The sequence below is a fragment of the Hemicordylus capensis genome, chromosome 5, assembly GCF_027244095.1.
Source record: "Hemicordylus capensis ecotype Gifberg chromosome 5, rHemCap1.1.pri, whole genome shotgun sequence".
NCBI classification, from domain to species: Eukaryota; Metazoa; Chordata; class Lepidosauria; order Squamata; family Cordylidae; genus Hemicordylus; species Hemicordylus capensis.
Genome location: NC_069661.1, coordinates 175,002,576 through 175,015,723, shown reverse-complemented (window position 1 = coordinate 175,015,723; position 13,148 = coordinate 175,002,576). Strand labels below are relative to the sequence as shown.

Here is a 13,148-nt window from a genome sequence, read left to right as displayed (position 1 = left end):
GACGAGGCCTCCAATTTATAACATAAAATATACAACAACATAGCAATACTTTCACTGCTCATCCCACCCTGGTCCTTTTTGTAGAAGAGACTCATATGATTCAGTGCTTCTCCACAGAATTTAAAAAAAAAATCACTCCACACAGAATGTTGGACTATATGTCTTCTCCCTGAAATCTAAGGCTCATTTGGTTATTCTATAAACTAGGGATGTTGTACATGTGTATACCATTCTTGAGAGTGTGCTTGAAAGCCCTGTCCCCTTGCTTTCTGTGGCTTCACACACCAGTATTCCAATTACAGGGACCCTCTCTTCCTAAGCAGGCAACCACCATAACTATGTAAAGCAGAGTGGAACAGAGTTTCACAGCATGCCAGCAAGGGGATGGGGCTTCTGAGCATTCTCTGTTCACAAGTATAGCCTCCTCAGTTTAATAAATGCCTGAACTCTAGTTTTCTATATTCAAGAAATGTGTTCAGTCATGTGCATTTTGAAGAAGTACAGATGAGTTACAAGTTACTAACTACATCAATGGTTCAGCAATAAAGGGACAAAGCCTCAGACTGCAGTGGTGATGGCAATTTAATCCCAGAGTCCATAGATGGGAGTTAGCAGAGTTATTCCTGGCAAGGAAATGACATGAACAGCCACACGGTTTGATGCAACTGCAATTTTTTTCAACCCAGATGTAACATGGAGATCACTGCCCAACATAATCTCCTATTATTACAGCTGCAAGTCACTTATAACTGCACTGCTGCTGCAGATGTAATTTTCATTAGGGAGGGGAATCATAAGTCGTGTGTTGCTCCATTAGAACAAATCTACAGTTACAATAAACTTATCATGCATTGGGGCCAACCATAAATTCACAAAATTGTAACCAGTATTCTTCAAATTTTACAAAATAAACCACATGTAGCAGTGAGGCATGCTAGTTGTGGATCACGATTCATCTCCTGAAGATCAATGCAGTTGAAGGCAGGATCCCTGTACCTTTCAGTTGTGTTGACAGGGAATTTTGGACTCTTCAAGCTGCAGTACAGCTCTTGAAACCTTTTGGTCCATACATATTGCAAATGATTGTTATGTAATTACTGGTTACAGAGCAGTACAGGCACCAGGGTTCTTCATCTGCTTCCCATCAAGTTAGCTTCCATTCCCACAAAACAGCAAATGAACCATCTTTGAGATACCCAAACTAGAAAAAAAGTTACAAGGTAATATTTTGGCCTAAGGGCTGACATGAGACAATGAACTCTGAGTACATCTTGTGACAAAAATGTCAGGTGTGCATTTTAGATATAAGTCAATATGAGTGGTGCTCTGCTTCAGCGATGCTTGCCTTTACCACTCACTTTTAGCAAAAACGAGGATGGCCGCATTTCAGATTCTTGGAGCTTCAGAAGGTCTGCCTGTACTTTGTAATGCTGGCTTGAGCACTAAGATTTCTTAGCAAAAAGTGCTAATGTCACAACTGAGTTGGTAACAAGACTGCAGTGCAGGCTTGCTTGATCTATATTTATAAACTGCCTGATGTGTGTATCTCTAGGTGGTGGGCACAATTTAAAACAAATATAAAACAAGAGAAAAAACAAAACAATTTCAGTTAAAAAGTCTGAGCAAACAGGTGTGTTTTCAGGGGTGTAGTGGAGCAGGGCGGGGGGGGGGGAGTACAGGGACAGAGCACCAGTACTTCTTGGCTTCTCTGGCTGTTGGGGTAGATATGGCCATGGGGGCTGTCATGGAGAGTGCCTGCACTTCTGAATCTGCAGCTACATCACTGGTCTTCCTAAAAGCAATCAGCGATAGAGATGCTCTTATTTTGACAGGGGGTGCATTCCAAAGCCCTGGGACAGCTACAGAGAAGGCCCCATCCCAAGTCACCACCAAACGAGCTAGTGGCAACCGTAACTGGACCTCCCCAGATGATCTTAATAGGCAGCAGGGTTCAAAGAAGGTGCTCTTTTAAGCAACCTGGACCCAAGCCGTTGAGGACTTTCTAGGTAATAACCAGCACTTTGTATTTGGCTTGGTAACACAGCAGCAGTTCTTTTAAAATACAAAGTGCTGGTTATTACCTTTAAAGCCTTGAACGGCTTAGGTCCAAGTTATCTTAGAGAGTGCCTTCTTCTACATGATCCCCACCGCACGTTAAGGTCATCTTAGGAGGTCCATCTCTAGTTGCCACTGGTTTGTCTGGTGGCGACGCAGAGGCAGGCCTTCTCTGTAACTTCTCCTGGGCTGTGGAATGTACTCCCAGCAGAAATTCATAATTTGAGATCATTGCTGCCCTTCAGGAGAGCCCTTAAAACCTATCTGTTTGGCCTGGCCTTCCAGGGTTTTAAATGATTGACCAACTGTTTTAAATTGTTTTTAATTGCTGCCCTGATTTCCAGGTTTTTTTTAGCTGTTTAATTGGTTTTATTCTGTTTTTATAGTTTGATTTTAACTGTTAACTTGTTTTGTTTTTATTTTGCTGTAAACTGCCCTGAGCCATTTTGGAAGGAATTTAGTATATACATCTAATAAAATAATAAAAATATATAGTACCTTCGGGTTGTCACAGAGAACAGTCTGGCTTTGCCACATTCTGTACCAATTGTAGTATCCAGACTGCATACAAAGGCAACCCTATGTGAAGTGCATTACAGTAGTCAAGCCTGGAGGTTACCAGCATGTACACCACTGTTTTAAGGTGGAATTAGTCCATTTAAAGATACAGAGACACTAACTAGTGCTCTACCACTAAGCCAAGGCATCAGATTGTTACCACTCCAATGTTTGAGAGAGAATGCTAAAATATTATAGTAAAGTAGAAGAAACTATTACAGCCACAGAGTAGTAAAGGTCGTCTTCTTGGCTCTGCTTGGGCAGTTAAGCATTTGCCTTCTGCTTGCTCTATTGCTATGCCAGGTTGCAAGTTTAATTTTATACCAGTTTCTGGTTGCTGAAAGTGGTTTGCAAACCAATAGAATACAGTGACAAAACTAGCTTCACAATATGGGAGGGGGGACCTTAAGAAAGTCATTGAAGAGGATTTAAATCAAAAGCCTAATTATAAATAATCTTGCAGCTCTTCCAGAAGAAAAGCAAGGTAGCTGTTCTAACCATAGCTAATATGTCCCATAACTTCAAGCAGGCACTCCAAAAGTTCTTCTCTGAGCTATCGATTGTACCTGCCAACTAGACCTCAGCTCAGCTGCCCAGTAAGCTCAAGAAGAGAGACGGTTGGATCCAAAGCTGTGCTAGGCTGTCAAGGCTAAACCAGCATCTTAAATTGGGCCCAGAAGCAAATTGACAACCAATATAACTAATGCTGAATAGTTTGTGCACTGAAAGGTGATAGGTTTCTAGTTGCCAGTTTTTCTATACAAATTAAAGAATATAGTAGGTGCTGTCCAGGGCTTGTTTTTAATCTTTACTGGGGAAACTATCATTAACAATACCTTCAAAGCGCTAAGTGATTTGGGGCCAGGATACTTGGACCACCTCGTCACATGACTCTGCCTGCCCAGCAAGGACTTTTAGAGAGACTCTTTTGGGTACTCCTCTTCCAGATTTGAAATCTACTTGTGAGAGGGGGTCTTCTCAGTGGTTACTTCTACCCTGAGGAAGTCCCTTCTCTAGGAGATCTGGCTGGCTCCTTCTTTGCTGATATTTTGCTGGCTTGCTGAAATGTCATTTTGGCTGACTTTTTCATCTCTCCCTGTTGGATTTGGGTTGTTGTTGGTTTTTTGCCCTACAGTTCAGTTTGTTGTGGATTTGTTTTATATATTTTGTAGTGATATTGAAAAGGTTTTCTTGTAAGCTGACTTGAATGTTTGTAAGACAGATAGTTTTTTTAAATACATAAAATGTCTGTCCGAAAAATATTATCTGCTCACATTTTCTAAAGCCTAGAAATACATCGAAGTGTTAACCATAGTGCTCATTATATCAAGCACCTTTTAAACAGTTTTCATTTGAATTTAAAACAATTATATATACACACACACAATTTTAAAAGCATATACTTTTTCTTTTGAAATAAAGTCAACAGTATTTGCTTTTCTACCTGGTTGGAAAGCTCACTTGGATAGTTTCTGCAATGCAATAAAGACATACAAATCTTACATGTATGTATATTAACTGTATCTAACTTTTCCTAACCATTTGGTGAACTTAATACAGTACCCTTGAACTTAACAAGATTTCTGCTGACATTTAAAGAAGAGGGCAACGTCCCTTTGGATTTACCTGGCTATTTATTTAGTATGGTATCAAACTACACTAAATATTTTCTGGCCTGCCATTTCCTATTTTTCTGTGCAGTTCTCTTAGGGCCAAGTCAGCCAAGACACAAGAGATACGTGATGAGATCCAACATCTTTTTCAGAGCTTAAAAAGCAGTCATAGGAGGAGGACAGGAATTAAAATGAAGAGCACCTTTTCCCTTGTATTTTTTTCCTTGAGTGAAACTGCTAGCAGCTTTATAAGGGAAAACAGGTACAATACAGTACAGTGACTTTCCATTTTTCTCTAGCAGAGCTAACACCTTTGTGAGTGTGTGTATGTTTTTTGGGGGGGGCGGGGGATGGGTGGAGAGTGATGTTGACAGGAAGCAGTGCAGGAAGAAAGGAATTAACTCTTCTCCCAGTCTGCCAGCACTGTGGCTCTGATCCAGTTTGGGTACTCCATGCCTGCTTTTAAGCTTTGAAAAAGGCACTGGGGAATCTGAACTGCCAAATCTTATCTATTTTAGCCTTCAACCTCCTGAATGCCCAACCTATGCACCCTTTGTTTTCTGTTCCACCTTTGTTTTCTGTTCCTTGCCTAGAACAATGCTGGCATTTAATGTTAAGCTCAGTAGTAAACATAGCCAAGCTTGTTGATTGCTAAGTCCTTAGAAATAGAATTCAAGTGATACTTAAAAAGTAACACATTTGCATTTGGCTTTTGAGTCTGTACATGACGTGCACACACTGAATCATTTTTCAAGATGCGTGACAGTTTTTTCTCAAATGAAAAAGAACAAATGCTTGATTTCAGAACCAGGAGGGAAGGAGGCTTTGACACTAGAAATGAAGATATGTCTAATACATTTTCAACTATCAATTTCATGTAGCACATACTTTTAAACATATAAGACAAAAACGTTTGTATTCTACAAAAGTCAACCTAGACTGCTTTTGCAACTGTCAATCCTTTATATTGCCTTTTGGGGGGGGTTAGTTTTATATGCAAAGTTATAGAGAACAACTTCAGTTTGAGTTGCCGGTTCTGGTTCAGAGAATTCCAAATTGACTGGGACATTAGGGACACAGAGGACTCTGTGGGTGCCAATCTGGGTCACAGGTGACATGAGGGCAGCCGAAAGCAAGCCATAGGAAGCTGCCTGATACCAAGTCAGACCATTGGTCTATCTAGCTTGGTATTGTTTACGCAGATGGCAGGGAGGGAAAATGGAACTTTCTACATGGAAGCATGCAGATGATCTTCCCAGAGCAGCCCGATCCCCTAAGGGGAATATTTTAGTGTTCAAACATATAGTCTCCCATTCAAATGCAAACTAGGGTGGACCCTGCTTAGCAAAGCAGACATTTCATGCTTGCTACAAGACCAGCTCTTCTCCTCCAATCAGACATGGTGGAGCATGCTGTCACTTCAATATGGGTGGTGGAAAAGAGAGAAAAGAGTTGAGTTAGAAGTGGTGGGTTCCCCGAACACACATTTCAGAGTGTTTACTGCCTTATATCTGTCTAAAATCAACCAAGAATCCATCTACCATCTATGCAAAACAAGGGGATCTCATGGAAAAGTAGTAATGGGGCTGTTCTCATGACCCATTATTTGGGTAAGAAACATCTCCTATCCAAGTTAGGAAGCTGGGCGTGCTCCTGCTTTCTGCTCATGTGAGAGTTAAAAACAAGATTGGAGGCACCAGCAGTGACCATGTGCTAAGCAGCAAGTAGTTCTGAGGGCGTTTTCTCCTACCTCATTAAAGAATCGAGTACAACTGCTGGGTAGGAGAGAGCCCTCACAAAAGAATATTTCACAGTCTGAAATCTTTAGAGGATGAAAATGCATTTTAAATAAGTAACCTCCTTTGCAGTTACTCCATTTTTTAACAGTCACTCAAGTAAACAGAATCAAAGTATTTTATTAAAAACTGAGTAAAGTCAGGAGAAATCTCACTGAAGGATTGCTTCCATTTTAAGTTGCTTACAAATATATTCTTCTTAGTAAACAGTAAGATCTGTAGATTCCATCATAATCCATAAAGGGCAGAATTGTGCATACAAATAACTGTTCCATTAGAAATATGCAGGTTTAGGCAAAGAACAAGGTTTTTCAATATCCTTGGTGTCACATGCGCAAACTAGCATCTTTGCAAAGTTTGTTCCGTGACTCTCAAGAAGTGAAAAAAAATTGTAATGAGGTGACAGTATCCAACACAATGTGGTATTTCCCCACTCTAGGAATCACCAAACCAGGTGCACAAAGCCTTAGAAACATCTCTTTCAGATCAAAGGCCTATACTTTCAAATGCAGTCCATTTTAAGGATTTTGAATACAATTATAAGGTAAAATAATTAAAAATACATAACACATAGAGGAAAGTCATGTACATTTCTTTGGCTTCATATTCTATTCTAAGCTTTGAACAAAGTTGCCTCCCAGTTAGCTTTAGACAGGAGCAAGTCATTTTTCAGAGCAGCCTCTCTACACGAAACTGGAGATAAAATATTATACAAGTAACTGTTTCTTTTGAAGCCAAGGTCAAGGTCACAGCAAGGACATTTCTTTCAATGGCCTTTGTTATATGCACAAACAAGCTTGCTTATAAGGGGTTGTCCATACAAGGCAATGTTTGTAGTCACATACAAAAGAAATCATGTAAGAAGTACAAGTACATCATGCCAGATGTCAAGTGAATACCTATTTCTTTTCTGGTGCCCAACCTTTAAAATGCATGTAAGGAGCAAGTTCGAACCTTCAACAATCACCCAATGGACAAGCTACAATGCCCTCCCCACCACTTCACATATGACAGTGTGCATGTATTTTATAATGGAGTAATATATCCAAGTACAGGAAAAAAATTCTTATAAAGTGATCCCAACCCTAAGGGAACAGAAAAGCAACTGAGGCAGAACCTGTGGTGAAGTAGTGTTTGAGCTTGCCTTGACAATCTCTTGTATTTAGAAAAAGAAAAAGATAGGTTAATCCTATTCCAATGTGCATTTGAAACTGGCAAGTCGGTGCTTCAGAAAGGTTGTGAAAATTTACACTCTTGCATGTGTGCGCGCGTGCAGAGTCTGTTAAGAGACACACTAAGTGGGGTAGGGCAGATTGTAGATCAGCAAGAAGTTTCTACTAATGGCAAAGTGAATGCAGCATGGAGGCAGGGGGCATTTCCCACTTCCCATGGGAGTCTTCTACATCCCCACAAATATTAGAGAAATAGAGTGACTCATTGGTTCAGTCACTGTTGGCCCATAACACTGCTTGCTTCTATTCAGTCTCGCTCCCTTGAACTCACATCATTCATGCTTGCTTTTTCCCCCCGTTCTTTTTTTTTTAAAGCAAATTTCATAGCAAACATACCAGCTGGCTCTTGGGACCTACAATTGGAAATAAAATGGTCATTCCTTTAGAACACATTTCTTATCCCTGATCTAAGTTATCAAAGTAGAATCATCTGTTGTGCCATGTTTAGACTCTTCCCGGAAAGCAGCTCAAAGCAATCATTGCAATTTGGGATCCAGCTAAGGATGTGTATTCAACAGTCCTATATTCCCAAGGCTTAGGCTATACAATTCATTCTGTTCTGTAGCATTTTTTAAACATGTGTTTTAGCTATAATCTTACAAATCATCTAGGTAGATCTTCTCCAAAGATCTAGGCTCTCAATCACTGGAGAATTAAAAGCACGCAAGTCAAGAACATACCATGAGAGTCTGCATGCCACTATTTCAATTACTTGTAGAATTTTATCTATTTAGTTACAATAGAAACTTTAGCGTAATCATCTGGTTGGGTTCTCAGTAACCCTTCACTTCATTTAATACTTTTAAATTATTGACAGTTTAGCTATTTATTAACCCCCCTTGTACACAATAAAAGATAGAAACAAATCAAGACATAGACAGAAAATATTTGGTTTTTAAAATTTCTTCCTAAGAAACTTAACAATGATGAGGTCTTGGAGCATAATCCACTAGGAACACATATGCAAGCTGTACTGAAATGAAAAGGAAGCATGCCAGATGAAAGCCATACCCTTGTGCGCTTCCTAACCATTTCAACAAGACTTGTTCAAGACATGCTCCTGTGGCCCAACTCTTTGAAATTACAACAAGGAAGACCCCAAAGTGAAAATATTACAGAACTAGGAGTATACATATCAGCTTGATAGAAACACAAAACAAGTAAGGGACTTTGGTTTACATTTTGGGAAAATTTAAGCGAGAGACATTTGCTTGCATTTGAGGAAGCTAAGCATTGCAGTGCCTAACTTAAAACCAAGCAGAAGAGTTTCTAGATTTTCAAAGGTTGTAGATACAGCTTGACCAGTTTCTGCACAACAGCCTCCACATCCTATTTCCCCATTGCACCTTCAAGTAATAATTCCTCATGTACAATTTGTATTGTTAACTTTTCCTATTCACTAAGACAAGTACTTTCCCTCTTAAGTCAACATTGTGATAACAAGATATATGAAACAATTATTTTCCCATGGGCTTGATTATCCAAAACCTTTCTATCAAGCACAATCCCTACTCCTGAACAAAGCATGGCTATACAAAAATTTGAAGAGGTGTTTTACAGTTTTGCGAACAGCCAAAACTCAAAATTTAAACCTTAAATCCAACCAAAAAGTGGCTGTGCTTGACCTTGGCATTGGTTTCCCTAAAGTCATAGCTCTCCATTTCGTTTTCTTGCATATAAGCCCACACAGGCACATAATCCAATGCAACTGAGAAACAAACCCAACAAGAGGGCTAATGCATCGCCAGCATCCAAAGCTTCCACAGCAGGTAGCCCAACCAGTAGCGAGAACAGCACCAAGAAGATCTGGGAAGTGGTCCCAATTGCAGCCATGCTCCCAATCATTGCCAGTCAGATTATCCTGAATGAATGCCTAAATACTGAGAAGAACTGGCACTTCAAGCCAGTTGAATCTGAAATACAAAATCAGAGGAAGGTAAAAAGGTAGAGTCTCAGACAAGCAATGACAACTAGACAACTATTAAAAACTGTGTATGACACACTCCTTTTCTAATGCATGTATTGGTACAAACTAAGTTTTATTTTTAGAATAAACCTCCAAATTAGTAAAGAGCATTTAACCACAGTAAAAGAAAAAGAGAGGGATAGAGAGAAAGATGGGATTCTTAACCATAAGAGCAATGCCACAAGCTGCTTGAAATATATGGCTTTCCCCTATTGGTATATTTTAAAAGGAAAAACCTTAATGTAACTAGGCATCTCCTATGGACACTCTTCATTTAGAACACTCCTACTCTGCATGACTGGAAGCTCCTTTGGGACAGAGAACAACTTTCTCATTCTTTTTGCTTTGCAAACCATTTTAAGAGTTTGTTATTGTTACTGAAATCGCCTCCTCAGAGGGCCAATTTTTATGGCTACAGTGTAGAGTAGTCATAGCAGGAAAAGCATTGCCATAGCAGCACTGCATGTTTCTGAAGAAAAACAACAATAGAAGGGGGAGGGGGTCCTCCTTATACACAGAGCTTATACCTTATACACAGTTTTGTTCTGGGCGGCAATATCAAGACACTGTGTGCGCACATACATTCAGAGTGGGGCCTTCCTAATTTAACCTGAGTGGGATCTAAAATTAACTGAGCAGACATCAGAAAACTTGAGAGCACACACACGTGCACATGCCTTAGAGGGAACAGTGTTCCAGTGGCTTCTTACATGGTGGCCATAACCTCATAATAGAGGTTATGAAATTTTTAGTTCATGTGAAGTAGTTACCACTTTGTTTCTAAGAGCTCTAAATCAAATGACAGTAATTCATTGCACTGAAATGCATAAGAACATAAAAGATGCCATGACTTCCGTGTACATCTGACACAGATTTCATGTGACCTAAAACTTAATAGGATTTTCTTAAATGCAGATATTTATCATCATGCATGTAGGTACACACACATTCTACTACCAAATTAAAAGTCCCCAAATGATTATATTTGGGTCATGTAACTCCATAAAACTCTTATTTCACTAAACACACTACCACGGATTTGTTGTTGTAGGGCAATGGTGGAAACAGACAGTGTCAATACAAAGGACATCCTTTCCCCACCCTCACTGACTGTTAGAATTTGTACTGCCAGCGCAAGTTTTCAAGAACAAACTACATTTTGGAGCAGGGGCGTAACTACCATTAGGCAAGGGGAGGCAGTCGCCTTGGGGCCCCACTGCCTCGAGGGCCCCCCTAAAGGCACATCACATGACTCCCCACCCGCCCATGTTGCACCCCCTATGAATTATGTGGAGTCTCTTGGAGATCGGCAGGAGCAGAGAGTAAAAAAACTAGATTCAATGTGAACTGGATATTCACCGTATTCATAATGGGGCTGTGAGTGTGCGTGCACGATATACTGTGAAGTGTGTTTGTGTGTGTATATCAGCGAGGGGCCCATTTTAAAATCTTGTCTCTGGGCCCCCTCCAACCTTGCCACACCCCTGTTTTGGAGTCATACTATGAACAGTGAAGAGCACCTATTATGTGATATATGGCAACACTGTTTATAAGAACCCCTTTGAAATAAGGGCATCTATCACATATTTTAAAAGGAAAGCCTGGCCAAGCATCTTTTATGTGCACTATTAAATGATAGACACTCCAACTAGACACAATTCTTATATTGTGAATACATGATCAGATGCCACCACAGGCTTCATGTAACAAAGCAAACAATAGAGGCTAAGTGATGGATAGGTTCTCCCCCAGGAGTCCACACATTAAAAGGCAGAGTGCTTCTGCTTAAAATGAGAAATGCCACCCTTACAGAAAACCTCAAACACAAGGCCCTCAAATTTCTGTTTTCTCACTACCGCCTTACCTGGGGAAGCTTGTATTTGGGGTATTTACTTCTTCAACTAGCGCTGAGACCTTGGAAACCATGCAATCGTTCAGAACACCACCTACTGAAAAGAAAAGAAAAAGCTTCAAGAAGCAGCTTGCTCGGCTACACGGAACAAATCAAACCCTTGCTAGGCCAAGCTAACGTCAGGCTGAAACGACCCAACAGATCACGAGAGTGTGTAAAGAGGACAGCCCCGTTCAGCAGTTTAGTTATCACATGTGTCATGCTAAGTCAAACAACAAGAAACGAGTCATTGGCCCAAATATATCAACCCCATCTAAACGGAGAAGGGATAATTTAAAACTACAACAATTAGATGAGGTTTTCCGAAGAAAAACCTTGCAATCGCCGCCCTGACAGGAATATTACTAAAATGCCTCACCTTCCTGGAAGCGGCCATTACAAGAAAAAAGAGGAAGAGCATTTGATTGGTTCGCGCTCTCCGGAATCCTTCGTGCCTACAACTCCCAGCATGCATTGCTAAACGTATCTGTTAACCCTTGAAGTGACGCGCGATGAAAGCCCTTCCTGGAGTTTTACTAGAAATCCTGCATATGTACAGCTGTCAGGTCAGGTGATGCATCGTTATCGCTGCCTCTGCCTTTCCTTACGCCCCTTGGCACACACACACATTGTTTTCAACAGGGTTGTTTTAGAATAGGGCAGAAATTGAATGGCTACGTGATTGGTTGGATTTTCACGCTTTTTAAACGCTTGTGTAATTCTGCGGACAAGTACGACACTGAATTTTTTCGATGAGAGAACATGATTCACTGCTCTTTAAATCAGTTGTTTTTACTCAAAATAAAGCGTTAAAAATCCACAGTCAAACGCGGGGATGGATAATTAAAATAACAGAAGTTGAGTCTAGCGGGTAGACCATCTATGAGGAAATATAATTTAATACAAAAAATTGGTGCGCTTTTTATCTGCATTTTACCTACCCAGCCTATCCTGTAATGAGGCTTCGGGTTTTTAGATCAAAATGATGAGCTGCTTAGGATTTTTTAAAAGCATTTATTTTTGAAAAACAGATTGATTGATTGTTTTATTGATTAAGTGCCGTCAAACAGATATACACACATAATTATTAAAACAACATCAGAGCCAGGAGAGCTAGTCTTGTGGTAGCAAGCATGACTTGTCTTCTTAGTCAAGCAGGGTCCACCCTGGTTGCATATGAATGGGAGACTAGAAGTTTGTGAGCACTGTAAGATATTCCCCTCAGGGGATGGAGCTGCTCTGGGAAGAACAGAAGGTTCCAAGTTCCCTCCCTGGCTTCTCCAAGATAGAGCTGAGAGAGATTCCTGCCTGCAACCTTAGAGAAGTTGCTGCCAGGCTGTGAAGATAATACTGAGCTATATAGTCCAGTGGTCTGACTCAGTATTTGGCAGTTTCCTATGTTCCTAACATATAAAATAAAAGGTCCCTTATAAATAATTCACAAATCATCAAATTCATGCATGCCACAAAACAGTTAGATAATTTTAGATCACACACACACATACACACGTTCTTTATCCCATTAAATCAAGAACCAGTTTTAGTCATAAACAAAACCTGATTTTTTAATAGTCTTACAATATATAAATAGCCTGCAGTCTTTCTCGTCTTAGGATGTTTTCCCAGACATGACTAGTATACTTCTAACAGCTGCATGACCAGCAGCTATTCTTTAGTAAAATGTTCCTGGTAGACCTATTCAGATGTAGTGGCAAGAAAAGCCTTCACCTACAGAATTTCTTCCTGACAAACTAACAGGAAGCAATTGTGTCACAGGGATAGTTGGCAAACCTAAGGCTGTTTCATAGTCACGTTTTACAAAACTCTCACAAGTGTGTTACAAATAGGGATTTTGTGTCATCACAGGGGCCTCTGGGTGAAAGCTATTTGTGGGGACAGGGTGCCTGGAGGCAGCTACAGTATTGTTGCCTACTCAAAACACAACACCCCCTCCCTACAAATAGGAAATTTCACCCAGAGGTATCTCCCCTATGAGCCTTGAGAAGGAGGGGGCCCAGTCAGGGAGGAGGCAGTGAA

The 13,148-nt window shown here is 40.3% G+C and overlaps 1 protein-coding gene across 2 annotated transcripts; it reads right to left on the bottom strand.

The window, feature by feature from the left end:
• Positions 1-6,126: 6,126 nt before the first annotated feature.
• On the bottom strand, positions 6,127-11,613 carry SMIM30 (small integral membrane protein 30). 2 transcript variants are annotated; one of them, XM_053258142.1, is made up of 3 exons: positions 11,491-11,613; positions 11,085-11,169; positions 6,127-9,167 (listed from the first exon to the last, which is right to left on the bottom strand). In XM_053258142.1, the coding sequence occupies exon 3, from the start codon at positions 9,097-9,099 to the stop codon at positions 8,902-8,904; it is 198 nt and encodes a 65-aa protein (XP_053114117.1). In that variant the 5' UTR covers positions 9,100-9,167; positions 11,085-11,169; positions 11,491-11,613; the 3' UTR covers positions 6,127-8,901. The 2 variants fall into 2 exon arrangements, with proteins under 2 accessions (XP_053114117.1, XP_053114118.1); XM_053258143.1 differs by lacking the exon at positions 11,491-11,613 and adding an exon at positions 11,447-11,464.
• Between the last annotated feature and the right edge of the window lie 1,535 nt (positions 11,614-13,148).